General features: G+C 40.1%; 1 protein-coding gene across 1 annotated transcript in view; it reads left to right on the forward strand.

Annotated features, from left to right (window-relative positions):
* The window catches only part of RNF20 (ring finger protein 20), a 28755-nt gene continuing 8534 nt past the window's right edge, over window positions 16-20236 (forward strand). The window contains exons 1-11 of the mRNA XM_001926594.6: window positions 16-176; window positions 1270-1424; window positions 7174-7341; window positions 7462-7609; window positions 7761-7943; window positions 13929-14047; window positions 16449-16595; window positions 16783-16860; window positions 17058-17177; window positions 18786-18965; window positions 19911-20046. Coding sequence (XP_001926629.2) covers window positions 1296-1424; window positions 7174-7341; window positions 7462-7609; window positions 7761-7943; window positions 13929-14047; window positions 16449-16595; window positions 16783-16860; window positions 17058-17177; window positions 18786-18965; window positions 19911-20046 — 1408 coding nt within the window. The 5' untranslated portion in view covers window positions 16-176; window positions 1270-1295. The remainder of the gene's footprint in view (window positions 177-1269; window positions 1425-7173; window positions 7342-7461; window positions 7610-7760; window positions 7944-13928; window positions 14048-16448; window positions 16596-16782; window positions 16861-17057; window positions 17178-18785; window positions 18966-19910; window positions 20047-20236) is intronic.

The following is a 20236-nucleotide window of genomic DNA, read 5'->3' on the forward strand; positions in this document are numbered from 1 at the left end:
CCCTCGCGGCGCGTCACTTCCGCCCGGCTGTGTATTAAGGTCCACCTGGCCGGGTTGAAGCGACTTCCTTTTTTCTTTCCCTTTTTCCTCTCCCTGACTCCTCCTCCCGGAAACTTCGCTGGACCTTAGCTTGTGGGTCAGGGGTGAGAGGTTGCGGGGGTGCTACGCGGACCTCGGTGAGTAACTGCCCAGAGTTCTGTTCCCTGGCGGCGCAGGTTGGAAGAACTCAGGTTAGATCTCGGCCAAGGAAGGGACCAGACTGTGCGGGCACCAGGAATCTCCACCTCCTCCCGCTCCAGAGTCTCTCTCTGGGGCCTGCCGTTGGCCTCGTCGGAGGCTGGGATCCTAGGCCCCTCTCGAGTCGGATTGAGGCCCTTGTCCTGCCCCTCTCTCTCCATGCGAGGTCCCATCCAGGTGGCTGCCTTCTCCTGGAGCTTGAATTGGAAACAGAGTTGTGTGTAGTCACGGTGCGGGTGGGGCTGCCTCTTAAAGTAGCAAAGTGCTTTAGCATCCATTCTGCCTCCTTTGAGCTGCAAATCTTGGGAAGCAGGTAGAGCAGACAGAATAAATTGTTCGTGTGCATATGGGGAACTCATACTTTCAGGGCTGCACGGCTCCGTAAGAGTTAGAACTGGGATTCGCCCCCAGGCCCGGTTTCTCTAGGGTTGCACAAATTCATGGGGAGAACGTTTGGAAATAGAGAAGAAACTGCAGATATAACAGAGCTATCCTTTCTGAGTGCATACTTCATGTTAGGCGTTATGCTAAGTTCTTTCTATACTTACTCATTCCTTATAAGGAGTATGGAAAGCATATACCTGTTGTTATTTCTGATTTAGGAAATTGAGGCTCAAAAGTGATAAATGACTTGTCCAGTATTAATAATTAATTACACATCTCCCAGGTATCTTTCAGTGCTCTGCTTCTCCCAACACTATATAATTAACTTCTTTTCTAATAAAACTGTACTTTTTGGATTTTGGTTTGGGAAATGAGAGTCCTGGAATTTTTCTTGGTCTCTGCACCCTTTGCCCATTGTTTCATTTCCAGCAGCATCTTATTTAGAAATTTGTAGTTATGTAAACTACAGCTGTGACTTTTACTCCACAACTTTCTCTTTCCAAGAGGAACTTGAGGATCATGTTGCTGAGTGTGGAATTAATGGATCTAGGTTAAATGATTGGCTGGAAAAATTGGTAGTTTTTACATTATATGTGGACTGTCTTTAGTTGTTCACCTTGTGTATCTTACTTAAATTTCTGTCTTCAGGAAAACAGCTATCATCTTGTGCCAAGATGTCAGGAATTGGAAATAAAAGGGCAGCTGGAGAGCCTGGCACATCTGTGCCTCCGGAGAAGAAGACAGCTGTTGAAGATTCAGGGACTACAGTGGAAACAATTAAGCTCGGGGGTGTCTCTTCAACGGTAAGTGGAAATATTTCTATGAGGGTGTGCTTTTCTTCTGTCAGTTGCAACCTGAATTGATTTATGGAAGCCTTCTGGAGTAACAGGAATTGGTTTGAAAAGGAAAGGGTAATAAAAGTATAAAAGCCAAAAGTAGATAAAATGTTGTGTTGCTCTGTTCTGAGAGAGAAATAAATGGACTTTTGATCTTTACTCTTAAAAGTATGTTTATATTCTTTGAAGAGTCTGGTACCTGAAATAGCATTGTTTATAGGTATTTAGCAATTGAAAGCTATGCATTGATTTTTCATTCACTGAAAACTTAGATGTCAGGCACTAAGAGGCAGTGTAGCAAAATCACCAAATGTGTGCCTCTTGTTTCTTTGTGAAATGTAATTACAGTACCTAACTCATTGGGTTTTTGAGAGGATGAAATGAAAGAATTCCTATTAAAGGTTAAAACAATACCTTTAACATGATAAGTACTCAATATATGTGAGCTCTTAGTAATTTTTATTGGCCTGATAGTGTGACTGTAATGGTGAATAAAATAGATTTTGTCTGTTCTCTTCTGGAGTTGACGATTTTATTAGACTGTTGTACACCAAATGCTTATAGTAATGTTTTATGTCCATTGGACATCAGAAGCTCACTCTAACAGTGATCTATATCTAGATCAGTAGTCTGTATTTTGGAACTCAACCACGGGAATATAGTGTAAAAATGCTTTACATTTTTATAGCTTACAAAGCCGCATCTACTTTTTAAAATTGGGGGTGAGGATCAGTGAGAATAATAGGAACATTCACAGTAAATTGTTGATGAAGTGTCATTTCTGAGGTTGTCTGGAGTTCAGTGGTCTCCTGTTGCCAGGAGGTGATTTCGTCTTGGTACTATCTCCTATCATACATCACAAGGACATATATCCATTCAGTAAATATAAATATTTGCGTAGCATCTGTTATTTGCCGGACATTGTGCTTTTCACTAAGGACAGCCCCTCGACTTCAGCTTATAGGTAGACATTGACAAGGGAACAGACTGTCACGATGGATTGGGAAATGTGTGCTTCATAGATGTAACCACATGTTCTAAGGGAAGCACAGAACACACATCCCAGTTTGTACTTTATCCAGAAGGCAGTGAGGAACCATTGGAAGGTTTTAAGCAGGGGAGTAGTGTGCTCTGACTTAGGTTTGGAGAGCAGATTGTAGGAGAGCAAGGGTTAGAAGCAGGAGTTCAGTTAGCAAAATTATTCACTCATTCCTTCTCCCTCTATTCCCTCCTGTTCTCCCTCTCTAAGGATGTGGTGCTGGGACATGTATCCACTGATTTCTGCCCCACTTGGTTGAAGGTTGTTGAAAGCAATAACTCTTCCTTTGCACTTTGAGGTTGCTGTAGTGAGCCACCTAAGATTGTGGAGCAAAAAAATTTTAGACTGCAAAGTGTGCTTGAAGTAGAAATACTGTTAATGTGACTGGAGCTGTCCACCAGAGGTGTGCTGAAGTCTGGAAGGTTGACAGATCGTGGCATAGGGTGCAAAAGTGTCTGCTACCAGAGGTTGTTGCAGTGATGTTAATGAGAGATCATGGTGGCTTGGACCACTGTGGAGGTAGAGGTAGTGTCGACAAGATTTGCTCGTGGACTGGGTGAAGTATATGAGAGAAAGGAGACAAGATAACCCCAGGATTTTGAAATAATGGCATTTTCACTAACTGAGCTAGGGAGGGGTATGAGAGCATTATGGCGATTTCCACTAACTGAGCTAGGGAGGAGTATGAGAGGAACAGATTTTGAGGAGCTGTGGATGATGAGTCATGAGCTTGCTATTGGACATGTAAGTTTGAGATATTAGACCTGTGAGTGGGTAGGTATTTGGATGTAGTGATCTGCAGTCCAGAGAGAGGCCTGGGCTAAAGTTGGACGTTGAGGAATTTTTTTTTTTTTCTTTTTTGGCTGTGCCATGGCAAATGACATTCCCGGCCAGGGATCAGATCCCTGAGTGGCAGCTGCAGACCTATGTGGCAACTATAGCAATGCCAGATCCTTTAACTCACTGTGCTGGGTGGGGAATTGAACCTGCATTCTGGCGTTGCAGATACGCCAGCGATCCTGTTGCACCACGGTGTGAACTTTGGGAATCTTTTTTTTTTTTTTTTTTTAAGATGATATTTAAATCCATGAGACTAGAGGCTCTCCCATAAGAAATGAGTATAGGTAAAGAAGTATGAGAACAGGGCCCTGGATCACTGCAATGCTTCATGTCAGGAGATGAGAAGAGACTGACCAAGGAGGGGCCATTTAAGGTAGAAGGAGAATAGGACAGAGTGGAACCCCAGAAGCCAAAAGAAGAACGTGTTTCAAGAAGAAGTTGATCAGGTGCTGTTGATGGGTTGAGTAAGGGAATGACTGAGACTTTAGATTTAACAATTGAAAGTTCACTGGAGACTTGACACAAACTATGTTGGTGGTGATGGCAGCCTAATTGTAGTGAGCAAAAGAGAATATGAGAGGAGGGGAATTAGGGAAAAGAGGGTAGAGATCTTGCTTTGGAGAAGTATTGGTGTAATGTGGGCCTTAGCCCAAGGGCAGTGTGGGTAGAGGGAAGATTTTTTTTTAATTTGTTTTTTAAAGTAGAGGTATTACAGCATTTTTAAGTTTTTTTTTTTTTTTTTTTTTTTTTTTTTTGTCTTTCTGCTATTTCTTGGGCCGCTCCCGCGGCATATGGAGGTTCCCAGGCTAGGGGCCGAATCGGAGCTGTAGCACCGGCCTACGCCAGAGCCACAGCAACGCGGGATTCGAGCCGCATCTGCAACCTACACCACAGGTCACGGCAACGCCGGATCGTTTACCCACTGAGCAAGGGCAGGGATCGAACCCGCAACCTCATGGTTCCTAGTCGGATTCGTTAACCACTGTGCCACGACGGGAACTCCAGCATTTTTAAGTATTGATGAAGTGATTTGTTAGAAAGGATATACTTGATGATGTAGCAGAAAAAGAAGACAGTTACTGGTGTAATGTCCTTGAATAAGAGGGAGAACACACTATAATGCACAAGTGAGGGGATGGGTCTTAACTGGGAGAGGGACAGTTTATCAACAGAAAGGAAGGCAGGGAATGTGGATTCAGATCTAAGTAGGTCCGTAGTTGGAGTTGTGGGAGATAGTTGTGGACATGCTCTTCTGGTTGCTTCTGTTTTTTTCAGTGAAATCAGAAGTAAGACTCATCTGAGTGAGGATGGGGAGAAAGTTTTGGAGGTGTGAAGAGACACGAGAAGGTATGCAGCAGTCATCTTGAGGAGAGAATGGACCAGAGAGATGGAGTAGGGTTGCTGGCAGCACTGAGAATCTACTTGAATCTGTGGTCCTGAGTTTAAAGTGAGGCCAGTCAGCATGGTGCTTTATTTTTTCTAGTCACATTCAGCTGGGTGGATGTAGGTGGAGATTTGGATGTTACTAGGATTGGGGTTTTTACCAGGCAAATATCATGAAGGAAGGAAGGAGAAGGTTATAAAACAGCATGATTATAAGACTGGTCATGGAATTTAAGTCTGATAAAGAAGGGAGTAAGGAAATGAGAGGAGTGAAGGACAGAGGTGTTGGATGAAGGTGTAGGACCCAGTGGATTGTAGATCCTGGAGGAGTTAAAGATTTGTTGGCGTCAGGAAGCTGGAGAGAGCTAGGGAAACGGTAATTTTGGAGAATGAGGTGTTTGAAATTGAGTTTATAGAACATCTGGGTACAGTTAGGACTAAGAATAACTGTGGGTATTTGGTGACTGAGGGAAGTAGAGGACAAGATTGTTGGAGGAGAGAAGGTTGAGGTCCAGGATGATCTGAGATACAGGAAAGATTGTCCGTATGAGAACTGAAATCAGTAAGAAGTTCGACATTAGTAGTATTGGAGAAAGTGATAATAAGCTAAGTGCTGAATCTTCAGTAACTGTGGGGAACTGCCCTGGACAATAATAGGTGAGTGCAGCAAGGCAGGGTCACAGGTGGTACAGACCAGTGGCATGAGCTGCAAAGCTAGGAGGTTTTAGGGAGCAAAGTAGATAATGACTTAGAAATGGCAATGGATAACAGGAGGAGCTCTCACCTGCCTCTTATGCCCAGGGCTTCCAAGGGTATGGGAGAGACATAGACACCACTGGAGGAGCCTGCAGGGACAGTGTTTTCCTCCAGGTTTCAGGAGGCACTTCAAGAAGGGGAAGGTGATGTTCAGAAAAGAGGTTAAAGATACAGTTTATTGGTAGTATTCATCAACTGTTACAGTTGGGAAACCGTTGTCTGCTTTGGTGTATCAAGAATGCTTAACCAAATGGAATAGAGAAAATAAAAATGAAATAAGAAATTGGTGCTCTAATGAACAGTTCTTCCTTTAAAATATTCATAATTTCTAGGTAAAGTAAAAACATAATCCCTTGGACCTGCTGTTTCTTTGTCTAAGTTACTCCCTCCCTAACCACCTCCCCCACCTCCCTCTCATTCCTCCACCAGCTTCTCCTAAGAGAGGTTAAAGATAAGGAGAGGGATACATAATTACATCTGGAGTGATGTTTTTGCAGAAACAGCAGAGAATAGGATCCTGAATACAAGTTGAGGATCTAAGAATGTAGGCATAGGTTGATAAGTTGTGACTGGGTCTAGGAGATGAGCAATGAAGAACTTCCATATGATGAATTTTATTTTCTCTTTAAAATAGGAAGCAGAGTCATCTGCTTAGCGCAAGGTGAAAAGAGACAGGGTTCAGTAGTTTGATTTTGCCTTGATATAAAATAGGAGATAGCCCTCTTGTTAAAGAGAGAAACATTTCTGGACAAATTCTGTTCAGGTTAAAATTCATTTTATAGAGGCCCCAGTCTTCCTGGTTTAATGATCTTATCTACAAGTCTCAGCATATTGGGTATAGGAATGGAATAGTAAAATATGTGGGTTAATTCAGATTGGGGTTTGTTCACAGTGGTAGAATAAAAAGATTAAAGGCAGGGAATTTGAGGAGCTGGGTAGGCAGTAGTTTGAAGAAATGTACTGTATAGTATAGTCAGGTACAGAAGACAGTAGAGATAGAGAAGAAAGAAAGTGCAAAATTGGGATATAGATGAAGACTGGTATATTGGGACAAGGGCATGAGATGTCTGGAAAGATGGTTTTATTCAGGACATGGGAAGTTGGAATTTAAGATTTTAGATGTGTATGGCATAGTTCCAGATATTGACAAATAGGACAAAAGGCTAAGATGTGGCTTATGAAATACCTAGCAAAAGCACAGCAAAGGAAATAATCATTGGAGTTGATGAATTCAAAATACTGACAGTGTAGATGCTAGAGATTTAGGTGGTTTGTCTACATGTGTACATGTCCACGTGTATGTTGAAGTCACCAGATGTATTGACAGGGACTGGGATAGAGAAGGACCTGGTTATCAAAGTCCTGAGTGAATGAAGGGGCAGCACTTAGGTGATAGATGACTGTTGATTGGGGTAGATGGTGATCTAGCTGGATGATGGAGCCTCACAGTAGCAGTGTTTTGTGGGTGTACATGTGACTCGAAGAGTGAGCCGGGTGAGGTCAAGATTCCTCCCAGCTTCATGGACCTTTATCACTTCTGCTCTTACTTCTTATCCAATTATTTGCTGTTTTTTTTTTTTTTAATAAATAGGTTTATTCATAGGAAATAACTAATGCACACATTAATCCTTGTTTAGTTAAATAGCTGATTCGTGTAATTTCTTTATGGAAATTAATAAGATTGGTTTCCTGGGGCAGGAGGAGTTAGACATTCGAACACTGCAAACCAAAAATCGCAAACTGGCAGAAATGCTGGATCAACGGCAGGCCATTGAAGATGAACTCCGTGAGCACATTGAAAAACTGGAGCGAAGACAGGCCACCGATGATGCCTCACTGTTGATTGTCAACCGGTATTGGAGTCAGGTAGGTGGCTTGTTTATTTACTCAGGTTTTTATCCAAGCGACTTTAGTTCCCCTTAGCACTGTCTTATTTCCAAAGTTATGTCTTTCTTTATTTTGATAACTATACCTCCTCTCCTCCAGTTTGATGAGAATATCCGTATCATCCTGAAACGTTATGATCTGGAGCAAGGTTTGGGAGACCTACTCACAGAAAGAAAAGCTCTTGTCGTGCCCGAGCCAGAACCAGACTCCGATAGCAATCAGGAACGGAAGGATGAGCGAGAGAGAGGTAAGTGTTTGTGGCGGATTCACCACTGCCTACTTTGTGGGTGTTTGAAATAGAGCTTTGCTTTGAGGCTCTCCATTTGAGGGGAAAAAAAGATTTTGGTATTTCCAGTTTTATAATTTTAGGGGCTTCTTTTTTCCCCCTGTGTCCTCAGGGGAAGGGCAAGAGCCAGCTTTCTCTTTCCTTGCTACTTTGGCCAGCAGTTCCAGTGAAGAGATGGAGTCTCAGCTGCAGGAGCGTGTGGAATCCTCCCGCCGAGCTGTATCCCAGATTGTGACTGTCTATGATAAACTTCAGGAAAAAGTGGAGCTCTTATCACGGAAGCTCAACAGTGGAGGTGAGGTAGAACCCAGGAGCCTGGGGGCAGAGGGACAGGAATGAAAAATCACCTTTGCTATCTTGTGGTTTTCAAGCTTACATAATCTTTTTTTTTTTTTTTTTTTGGTCTTTTTTTTTGCCATTTCTTGGGCCGCTCCCGCGGCATATGGAGGTTCCCAGGCTAGGGGTCTGATCGGAACTATAGCTGCCAGCCTCCGCCAGAGCCACAGCAACGCGGGATCCGAGCCGCGTCTGCAACCTACACCACAGCTTACGGCAACGCCGGATCGTTAACCCACTGAGCAAGGGCAGGGACCGAACCCGCAACCTCATGGTTCCTAGTCGGATTCGTTAACCACTGCGCCACGACGGGAACTCCTACATAATCATTTTTAAATTAAATTTCGTGGAATCCTGATCTCCAACATTGCCAGTAATGTCATTACTGTGGCACGTTAGTATTTTACAAGTGCTTCACATTTTAAACCAGCGGATAGTCCTATAAGCTGGGAAAAGACTATCAGATTCTTTCTGATGCACGATACATTTGACACTTCCGTAAGCAATGGAATTAATTTTATTATTTAAGAAATATGTAGTATTGGCCATTGATTTATTAGTGGTAATAAATGTTTTAACTACTGTAATTATATTTTTAAAATTTTTTCCATATATAGATGTATTTTGGGGTCATGCTCACGGCACATGGAAGTTCCTTTGCCACAACAGCAACTCAAGCCCTTGCAGTGACAATGCCAGATCCTTAACCTTCTGCGCCACAAGGGAACACCTTTTCTTTGCTTATTAGAAACTGAATGTTGACTTCAAAGAGTCAGTTTTAATATGGTTTTGGTTTTTTTTCCATTTAATATTTTCAAAAAGAGTTGGCTTAAATTTTAGTATTGTCAGATCTCAGTGTTTAAAAATCTCAGTGTTGGAAAAGTTTTTATTTGAAATGAAACTCTTATTTGATATAATTATGTTTCTATTTAGTATTGATGCAGAAACTTATATTTGTATAGCATAGTCAGGTATTTGTGTAGCTAAGTTGCATCTTCTTAAATGCCCTTTTAAATAATAATAATGGTCTAGTTGTAACATCTTAATTTCTCTGATTATCATTAAGATGTTTAACCTTTATTTTCCGAAAGAACTATGTTGACTGTAATGGAGCTTGAACCATTGGATGGGCAAATAAAATTTTTCTTACTCTGTAATTTTGTTTTTAAAGGTACTTGGGCTAAATTATCAATAGAATCAAAAGAGGAGGCATGTTAAGGACTTATGAAAACCTTGTGGGCAAAGGTTTCTTTTGCTTTTCAATTTGTGTGTGTGTATTTCTGTGTTTTATTATTTGTATAACAGACTTATTTTAAGGTAGATAAGTCAGAAATCACATAAAGTAGACTTACAAAAGTCCTCCCATCTCACTTTCCAAAGACAGCGACTGTAAACAATATTGTTTGTATCCTCCCAGGCTTTTGTGAACATATATTGTATCTACTTGTGCGTTCCCAGCTAAGCTCTGTCTCTTGGTGCCGTGCCTTGCCTCTCTCATTGTTTTTCTTTTGTCTTGCACTGTTTCTGGTATGGGCACTTACATAATGGAGAATGAATGGTTATAAATCTTCTCTGTCACCTAATGTAAAGTGATCTGTAACTTCCTTCTTCCCTTGGTTCTACTTGAATAGTTAAAAGGTACTTTTAAACACTAGTAACATGCCAAACAGATATATCATATGGATATTATACCAGATAATATGCCATATGCAGAGGCTCTGTCATTGTTAAATTTGATTTTATAAATGAATATCAGGTTTAAGAATTGTTGTGTTTAAAAAGGAACTAACAGTGCTTTAAAATTATTCTTTTTGATGGTATGCGTTTTAACGTAGGGTTTAAATTAACAAATACATTAGCTACAGGAGTTCCCTTCATGGCTCAATGGTTAATGAACCTGACTAGGATCCATGAGCATGTGGATTCGATCCCTGGCCTTGCTCAGTGGATTAAGGATCCAGTGTTGCCTTGAGCTGTGGTGTAGGTTGCAGATGTGGCTTGGATCTCATGTTGCTGTGGCTGTGGCTGGCAGCTATAGTTCTGATTCCACCTCTAACCCAGGAACTTCATATTGCTGTGGGTATGGCTCTAAAAAAAAAAAAAAAAAAAATTACAAACAGCTGATCTATTATTTACAACATAAAAGGCAGTTACCATTGATAAGCTCAACTTTCTAAAAGATAAAGATGTCTATGGTATGCATTGTAGTATCAACTATAACTTAGTGGTTTATTTTTTTCCTTGTGTTTATTTGGTTCTTGATTCAAAAGAATTGCATTTAATAGCTAGTTTATTAATTCACTAAGAATTTGTTGAGCTTTTATTGTATTCTAGGTCTTTTTCTCAATAGCTTAAGCCATTAAGAGGACTAAAATTAACCCTAGTTCTTACCTTGGGTTATGAATTCATGAATTAAAATCACTTTGAGAGTTTTCAGGGGATACTCTTTTTTGGCCCTGCCTATATGTGTTCTTATTTAGTAGGATAGGAAAGGTCCTAAGGGAGTAACTAATTTTAAAGTTTCCACAAGTGATTCTGATGAGCAGTCTTGGTTGAAAACCATGAAAACTACCACATGACCAACCTGTATTGTGTTTCTAAAGAGTGATGACAAATTTACTTCTTGATAACTGCCTCTAACGGGCAGCAAGCATATATCCTGAGAGAACCTGTTTTCATTTACCAACATTTGGATTTCAGCTATAGTATTCGTGACTTTAAATATACTAATTTGGTATGGTAAATTCTATAGATTTACTACTTTGTGAATGGTAGTGTGCGTTTTGGTTTTAGAGCCTTGGGAGTGCCTCTGGCATAGTATTCTAGATTATGGTAAGTATTTCTACGCTCTTGTCTTTATTCTTCATGATTTTATTTTTTTTTATTTATTTATTTTTATTTATTTATTTATTTTTTTATTTTATTTTCCCACTGTACAGCAAGGGGGTCAGGTTATCCTTACATGTATACATTGCAATTACAGTTTTTCCCCCACCCTTTCTTCTGTTGCAACATGAGTATCTAGACATAGTTCTCAATGCTATTCAGCGGGATCTCCTTGTAAATCTATTCTAGGTTGTGTCTGATAAGCCCAAGCTCCCGATCCCTCCCACTCCCTCCCCCTCCCATCAGGCAACCACAAGTCTCTTCTCCAAGTCCATGATTTTCTTTTCTGAGGAGATGTTCATTTGTGCTGGATATTAGATTCCAGTTATAAGTGATATCATATGGTATTTGTCTTTGTCTTTCTGGCTCATTTCACTCAGTATGAGATTCTCTAGTTCCATCCATGTTGCTGCAAATGGCATTATGTCATCCTTTTTTATGGCTGAGTAGTATTCCATTGTGTATATATACCACATCTTCCGAATCCAATCCTCTGTCGATGGACATATGGATTGTTTCCATGTCCTGGCTATTGTGAATAGTGCTGCAATGAACATGCGGGTGCAAGTGTCTCTTTTAAGTAGAGCTTTGTCTGGATAGATGCCCAAGAGTGGGATTGCAGGGTCATGTGGAAGTTCTATGTATAGATTTCTAAGGTATTTCCAAACTGTTCTCCATAGTGGCTGTACCAGTTTACATTCCCACCAGCAATGCAGGAGGGTTCCCTTTTCTCCACAGCCCCTCCAGCACTTGTTATTTGTGGATTTATTAATGATGGCCATTCTGACTGGTGTGAGGTGGTATCTCATGGTAGTTTTGATTTGCATTTCTCTTATAATCAGCGATGTTGAGCATTTTTTCATGTGTTTGCTGGCCATCTGTGTATCTTTTTGGAGAAATGTCTATTCAGGTCTTTTGCCCATTTTTCCATTGATTGATTGGTTTTTTTGCTGTTGAGTTGTATAAGTTGCTTATATATTCTAGAGATTAAGCCCTTGTCAGTTGCATCATTTGAAACTATTTTCTCCCATTCTGTAAGTTGTCTTTTTGTTTTCTTTTTGGTTTCCTTTGCTGTGCAAAAGCTTTTCAGTTTGATGAGGTCCCATGGGTTTATTTTTGCTCTAGTTTCTGTTGCTTTGGGAGACTGACCTGAGAACATATTCATGATGTTGATGTCAGAGAGTGTTTTGCCTATGTTTTCTTCTAGGAGTTTGATGGTGTCCTGTCGTATATTTAAGTCTTTCAGCCATTTGGAGTTTATTTTTGTGCATGGTGTGAGGGTGTGTTCTAGTTTCATTGCTTTGCATGCAGCTGTCCAGGTTTCCCAGCAATGCTTGCTGAATAGACTTTCCTTTTCCCATTTTATGTTCTTGCCTCCCTTGTCAAAGATTAATTGACCATAGGTGTCAGGGTTTATTTCCGGATTCTCTCTTCTGTTCCATTGGTCTGTCTGTCTGTTTTGATACCAGTACCACACTGTTTTGATGGCTGTGGCTTTGTAGTATTTCTTGAAGTCTGGGAGAGTGATGCCTCCTGCTTGGTTTTTGTTTCTCAGGATTGCTTTGGCGATTCTGGGTCTTTTGTGGTTCCATATAAATGTTTGGATGGTTTGTTCTAGTTCTGTGAAAAATGTCATGGGTAATTTGATAGGGATTGCATTGAATCTGTAGATTGCTTTGGGTAGGATGGCCATTTTCACAATATTGATTTTTCCAATCCATGAACATGGAATATCTTTCCATTTCTTTACATCTTCTTTGATTTCTTTGATTAAGGTTTTATAGTTCTCGGCATATAGGTCCTTTACCTCTTTGGTCAGGTGTATTCCGAGGTATTTGATTTTGTGTGGTACAATTTTAAAAGGTATCGTATTTTTGTATTCCTTTTCTAATGTTTCATTGCTGGTATACAGAAATGCAACTGATTTCTGAATGTTAATCTTATATCCTGCCACTTTGCTGAATTTATTAATCAGTTCAAGGAGTTTTTGGGTTGAGTCCTTAGGGTTTTCTAGGTATAGTATCATATCATCTGCATACAGTGACAGTTTGATCTCTTCTCTTCCTATATGGATGCCTTTGATTTCTTTTGTTTGTCTAATTGCTGTGGCTAAGACTTCCAAAACGATGTTGAAGAGCAGTGGTGAGAGTGGGCATCCCTGTCTTGTTCCAGATTTGAGTGAGAAGGCTTTCAGTTTTTCCCCATTGAGTATTATATTTGCTGTGGGTTTATCATAAATGGCTTTGATTATATTCAGGAATGTTCCCTCTATACCCAGTTTGGCGAGGGTCTTGATCATGAATGGATATTGAACTTTGTCAAATGCTTTTTCTGCGTCTATTGAGATGATCATATGATTTTTGACCTTTTTTTTGTTAATGTGGTGTATGATGCTGATTGATTTGCGTATGTTGAACCATCCTTTTGAACCTGGGATGAACCCAACCTGGTCATGGTGTATAATTTTTTTGGTATGTTGTTGGATTCGGTTGGCTAAGATTTTGTTGAGAATTATTCTTGATGATTTTATAGGTGCTTATTTGAACAAGGAAATTGCAGCCCCTGCCCCATCCTTCTCTCTCAGTAGAGAGATATTCATGTTAGTGTTAGTGAATAATAGGAATTTGTGATAGCCTTAGAAAATGGAATTTTATTTCTGTTAAGCTGACACTGATTAGAGATACCTCTGTCTTGTCCACAATTCTAAAATGCAGTTTTTGGGTGATTGTGCCTTATCTGAATCAAGTTATAAAACCTCTCCATTTCTTTTCTCAAGGCATTTTGATTTTATAGAAAGGTATGGATGTTAGGTGACCTTGCCTCAGTGTCTACCTCTGCAGAAGCGCAAGCTTGGCTCATTTCCTTAAGCAGGTCCTCTAATTAAGAACCAAGTCCTCTAAGGTACCTAATATGTCAAGTGAAGATAATAAAAGTCAGCCTCCCTCTTGCAATTTTCGGGATAATAAAGTGAGGTAGCATGTCATTGCTTCGTTGGGTAACATAGTGGTAAAATTTGACATTATAGATGCTAAGCTAAAGTATAGTCCTTCTTCTTCAGATAATCTGATAGTGGAGGAAGCAGTACAAGAGCTGAATTCCTTCCTCGCACAAGAGAACATGAGGCTTCAGGAATTGACAGACCTCCTTCAGGAGAAGCATCGCACCATGTCTCAGGAGGTACTTGACTAGATAGGAGGATGGCGGTTTCCACTGGTCTGTGGGGACATTGATTTGAATACTGAATGCTTTGAAGCTCGTCTTACTGTAGAAATCCAGTTTTTATATTAAGAACATATAGGGCAGGTTAAAGCAGCCAGCTCTGAGAAATCAAAAGCCAAGGAAAGGTTAAAGGAAGGAAATAACTGAATACTTTTCCTTGACTCTGTCTCTGTTTAAACAGACATTTTAGGGTCTCAGTCTTTAGGGAGAAATACGATCATGGAGTTTCATAAAACAACACAGCAAATCCCCAAATAATAAAGTACTCCAGATATAAAAAACCATGTACGGTGTTACTGAACAGTGCATTGGTAGAAACTCACCTGAGAATAGAGCAGTAGGAACTACTGCATTTATAATGACCTATGAACATGAGGAATGTGGGTTTTCAGTCCAGACCTGGACACAAATAGCACCATGATGAAACCTTGTCAAGATTTGGGTTGTTACTTATTTATGTAAAATGATTGAGACAAAGTGATGTTAAGCCTTATAGGACTCTGCTGAAATTTGACCCATTTTGTGCCCCCCAACTCTTTGTGCTTGTTATTAAGTTAATAGTTACATCTACTTAGTGCCTAGCACTTAAGCACTTTATGAATTTTATCTCTAATGGTCAAATAATGCTCATCTTACTGCCAAGGAAACAGATTCAAAGAAATTGGTAACTGGTCAGGACACAGCCAAGAAAGAGATTGAACTGTGCTTTGAATGTAGGTTCATTTAACTTCAAAGCCCACGTTCTTTATTATGCCCTGTTTCCTAAACTTCAGTGCCAAGGTACATGCTGGGCTGGTTGCATGGGAATCATCTGGGAAATTTATTTATTTTTATTTTTTATTTTTTTGTCTTTTTGCTATTTCTTTGGGCCGCTCCCTCGGCATATGGAGGTTCCCAGGATAGGGGTTGAATCAGAGCTGTAGCCACTGGCCTATGCCAGAGCCACAGCAACGCGGGATCCGAGCCGTGTCTGCAACCTACACCACAGCTCACGGCAACGCTGGATCGTTAACCCACTGAGCAAGGGCAGGGACGGAACCCGCAACCTCATGGTTCCTAGTCGGATTCCTTAACCACTGGGCCACGACGGGAACTCCCTGGGAAATTTATTAATACAAGTAAATTCTCATCAGCCTTCAAAGGGGTTAGAGTATAGTGGTGCTTATAAATAAATTGGAGTGTAGTAAAAAAAAAAAAATAGGATAAATTTCTGTCATGTTTTAAGAAATAAACTGGGTGCCACCAAGATGAAAAAGTCTTCCTATACCAGCCTTTTCCTAGATCTCTCTTGGTTAGCATCACTAAGATGGAGAGACACATTGCTTTGCTCAGCTGAGTTGATGTCCAAGATGACTGTTACGGCTGCCTGTTGATGCCACCTGTCAGCTACGAGCTTACCTTAGTTGTCCACTGAAGTGCCTACACATCGTGTTTCCAACATGGCAGTTTCACAGTAATTGGACTTTTTACATGGCTGCTGGTTTCTTCCAGGGAATGAGTGTTTTAAGAACACTGAACGGCCTTTCAGACATAGACTAGAAGTTATGTAGCTTCGTTTCTACTGATCACTAAAGTTGACCCAGATGCAAGAGGTGGGGACAGTGACACCATTTTGATGAGAGGGCTGTCAAAGAATTTGGGGACCATATTTTAAAACTAACACAAGGGATATGTATAGATTAGTGTGAATATGTAACAGTTTTGTAATTAAAGTATTAAATATCATTAGCTGTATATGGCTCCTAAATAAGCAGAGAACAACATAGGTTTTTGTGTCTTTATAACATCTGATTCTAGATTGCCCCTGGCTCAGCTTGAAAAAGAATGGAAGTTTCCCTTTCATTCTCTTTGGATTAATATGTGTGGGAATGTGGGAAGGGGAGGTTGGGGGTAAAGATAGTTGCCATGTGTGAGAGGGAGAGATACATACACATATGTATGTGTGCATATATATTTATATGTATTTGAATTTTTATCTTCTAAAATATTTGGTAAAATCAAAGATATTATCTTTTGTCTCTTAAAAAATAACATTTTCTGATGGGTTTGTGGTCTGTCTAGGGAAATGGCGCTTCTTAGAGGGTGAAAAATTATTGAATCTTAACTCAAACAAAGAAGACTTATCATATAGACTTCTGCAGTTTTCATGATTGTGACTGATCCAATACCGTTAAAAGAACCTGTGATTTCAAGTTTACACTCATGTTAGGAAGAGGATAAAGTTTCTTTTACCTAAATTTTATCTATAATGATGCATGAACAAAAGTTAATCTTGTGGCATTTAGGATATAAGGTATTCCTTTTCTGACTTAGTCTTTTTTTTCCTATATTTTTTTGAACACCTCTCTTTGGGATGTAGTTCTCCAAGTTGCAGAGTAAGGTGGAGACAGCGGAGTCAAGAGTGTCTGTCCTAGAGTCCATGATTGATGACCTGCAATGGGATATTGACAAAATTCGTAAGAGGGAACAGAGACTCAACCGACACTTAGCAGAAGTCCTAGAGCGGGCAAGTGCTGTTTTATTCACAGTTTGGAAACTAGAATTATTTTCAGGCCTCTGCTCAGAGGGGATGGACTGGAGGATATCCCCCAAGTAGTAGTATTTGGGGACAAAACAGACTTCTTTGAAATTACTTTGGTTGTTGGACTAAAATTTTAGGGTCTCTCACTAAACAATCTATGTCTTCTCCGTAGGTGAATTCGAAAGGTTATAAAGTATATGGTGCAGGCAGCAGTCTCTATGGTGGCACAATCACTATCAATGCCCGGAAGGTAAAATCTTGACTCCCTCAGGATGTGTTCTTTGGCCTGGTGTCAGGGTTCTTCTAGGTACTTAGGATTGTGTTCGCAAGAGGCTAGGTGGGGTTTTGCTAGAAGAATGGATCAGTAGAGATGGAGGCTTGGGAGAGGGGATGATTTATTCATTCATTTTCTTTATTCCTATTTTACTATTTCCTCCTTTTCTCCAGTTTGAGGAGATGAATGCGGAGCTTGAGGAGAACAAAGAGTTGGCTCAGAACCGTCACTGTGAACTGGAGAAACTTCGGCAAGACTTTGAAGAAGTCACTGCACAAAATGAAAAGCTGAAGGTAGGAGGCAAAGCTCTGAGGGGCAGTAAAACGAAACTTTTTGCTGATTAGCTCACACACATGTTGTGAACCATTATAACTTATGAGGGGAAAAAAATGTAAGATTTTGTTGCTTTATCTATTTATTTAGTTGTGTATTTACTTAATATTTGTACCCTGCCGTGAAAAGGATTTAAAGCTACCTGCAGAGATACACTGACTGAATCAAAGTGCTCTAACTTAGGAGTTATTGAGAAAAGTGAGGAGTTGGGTAAACTAGGCTGAGGATCCAAAATGTGCTGCATCCTGTGCTGCAGGTCAACGGGAGATCCTGAAAGAGGGATGGCGCAGCATATAAAACATGAAAAGTGGGGGACCAGGAGGCACTCTGTTTCTTTGAACAAAGGCCCCTAGGCTTTAGCCCATAGGGCTTTTATTAGGGAAAGTGACCTGTTGAGGTTAGTGAGCAAAAGCAGGCATAGGGAGTGTCGAAGCTATCTCTTAGTGAGATTTAGGGAGACTACTACCAATAAAAGTCAAAGGTGTATACATCTAGGATATAGTGCAGTTGCTTAAAGACCAACATAGTTAATGTATAAGCCCCTTATTTTATTTTGACAGGAGACCCTGCACTTTAGAACTCCATGTCGGCAAACATGCTTATCTGGCTTTCGCCATCACAAGCATTCCTTGGCTTATCATGCTTTTGCACTACCAAGTTTGCTTTCTGCAGAGTTCAGCAGTTCAGTGGTCTCCAATAAAAATGTATTTTAGAAACAGGGCTTGTATACCATAAATACAAGAAGCACATTCATACAGTAGGTAGGCCACTCCCATGTCAGTAATTGCCAAATGTAGGCCACAGAAATTGGCTTTGCAGTTTCTGCCAAAATAGAGAAAGAAACATGATCAGTGATCTTGTTGGTTTTCAAACCTGCCTATTAGAATTTTCTTTCCTTGGTTCTTGATTCTTGATTAGGGGGGTGGGGAGAAAATGGATTCTGAAGTCTTCCCATCCCTCTTTCAGTCAAAACCACCTGTCTTATATACTTTAATTTGTTTTGGGGTGTGTGTGTATGTGTGGGTGTGTATAAAAGATGTTTGAACCGAAAAAACAAAAAACAAAACCAGAATAACCTGAGTTGAATCAGTTAAAGTGTTTGGGTAAACAGTTGCTTAGGAGAAACTTAAGTATTTTTGATGCCATATCAAAAATATTTTTCTTTGTGACTATCAATAAAGATAACAAGTTAGTGACTGGGGTCCTCAACTATGTTCTTAAACTGTATACTGAGGAATTTCATACTGCTCTTCCTTGTCCCTAGATCTCACAGATTTTATAGGGCTCATCTAGTGTCCTTGGATTTAGGTTAATGCATGATATTAAACACATATCATTTAAAACAATTCTTGAAGGGAAGAATACAGGTACTAGGTACCACCTCTTGGAGGTCTAATTTAGTTTGAGATAGATTTTACAAAACTAAAGGCATAGGTAGATATATTTTGTAAAGCTTGTCTCAATTGCAGAAGATGTCCATGAGCTTAAGATGTTATTTCCTGGCTAGCATCCAGGGCACAGATACTAGATTCTGCTTCTGATTTTTCTTTTCTTTGGGCTCTCCTAAGGTGGAATTGCGAAGCGCAGTGGAGGAAGTGGTCAAGGAGACACCGGAATATCGCTGCATGCAATCACAGTTCTCTGTCCTATACAATGAGAGCCTGCAGTTGAAAGCACACTTGGATGAGGCTCGGACCCTGCTTCATGGCACCAGGGGGACCCACCAGCGCCAAGTTGAGCTCATTGAGGTAATGGCCGAACTTTGGTTTCTGTATATAAGCTTTCTCCCTCATAAATTTTAGAATTTTATACCCTCATGCTCAGTTAATCTTTTATTCATTCAGCAAACATTTATAGAGTGGCTGTAGTTCTTTACTCTGCTACATGGTGGGCATCCTGCCGTCAAGGATAATACAGTCTGGTGGGGAGAATAGTATCCTGTAGAATGCAGTGTGGTATAATGGAGTGCATCCAGAAGGTGCAGTGATAAAGGAGACAGAGTATCTGATATGACTATGAATTCCACCTGCGAAAAGTGAAGTATAAATCTTAAGGATAAATATAAGTTTACTGGTAGATAAAAATGGGAGAAGGTGTTCCAGCAGTGACAATAGCAGATATAGAATAGTTTAGTATGGCTGGAATCTTAGGTGCATGGAGGAGAATAGTGTATAGAAGCTGCAGCACTGCTTACAGTCCATTAGATAGTATATGTAAATAGTTTTTTTAAGGCAGAAACTTTCAATCATGTGTTCACTTCTATATTTTCCATAGCCTCTAAGGTTATGTTTATAGTAGCTGGTCTTTTACTGTGTCTGCCAAATGAATTGAATTTAATATATCTTACTTTATTATTTATATACTGTTTTATTCTTTAGTTTTCCAACTAAATTGTAATATTCCTGGTATTAGGGACCATTTCCTATATTTCTTCAGTCTCCTGCCAGCATTCAAACCAGTGTTTTGTAGCTGTCTGGTGCTGTTAAGTTTTGATTGAAATGAGACTTATAAGAGTAATTGCTCTTTTCTTGAAGTTTTCTTTCATTCTTTTTTTTTTTTTTTAGATCCTTATAGATAAAATTTAGGAAATGTCATCATAGAATATGATACATGAATAGAATATGTTGAGCAGAATAGAGTATGATGACATTTCCACATTAAGAATTGTTGATTGGCTCCTTCTCTGTATGCAGCGGGATGAGGTTAGTCTTCATAAGAAGCTGAGGACTGAAGTGATCCAGCTCGAAGATACACTGGCCCAGGTCCGCAAGGAGTATGAAATGCTGAGGATAGAATTTGAGCAGACCCTTGCTGCCAATGAACAAGCAGGTACAAGTAGTGTAGCTCTACAGTTTGTCTGCTGCACATGCCTTCCTTGAAAGACACAGTGTGGTCACCGTTAGTAGTAACTGGAGTGGAGAAAATCCTAAAAAACCTTAAATCAAATCTTATTCATTTTGGTTTACAGCCTGGGTGTTTGTTTTTCACCTCAGATTGGCCAATTTTGTTTTCATCTTCT

This window comes from Sus scrofa, chromosome 1, assembly GCF_000003025.6.
Source record: "Sus scrofa isolate TJ Tabasco breed Duroc chromosome 1, Sscrofa11.1, whole genome shotgun sequence".
Lineage (NCBI taxonomy): Eukaryota > Metazoa > Chordata > Mammalia > Artiodactyla > Suidae > Sus > Sus scrofa.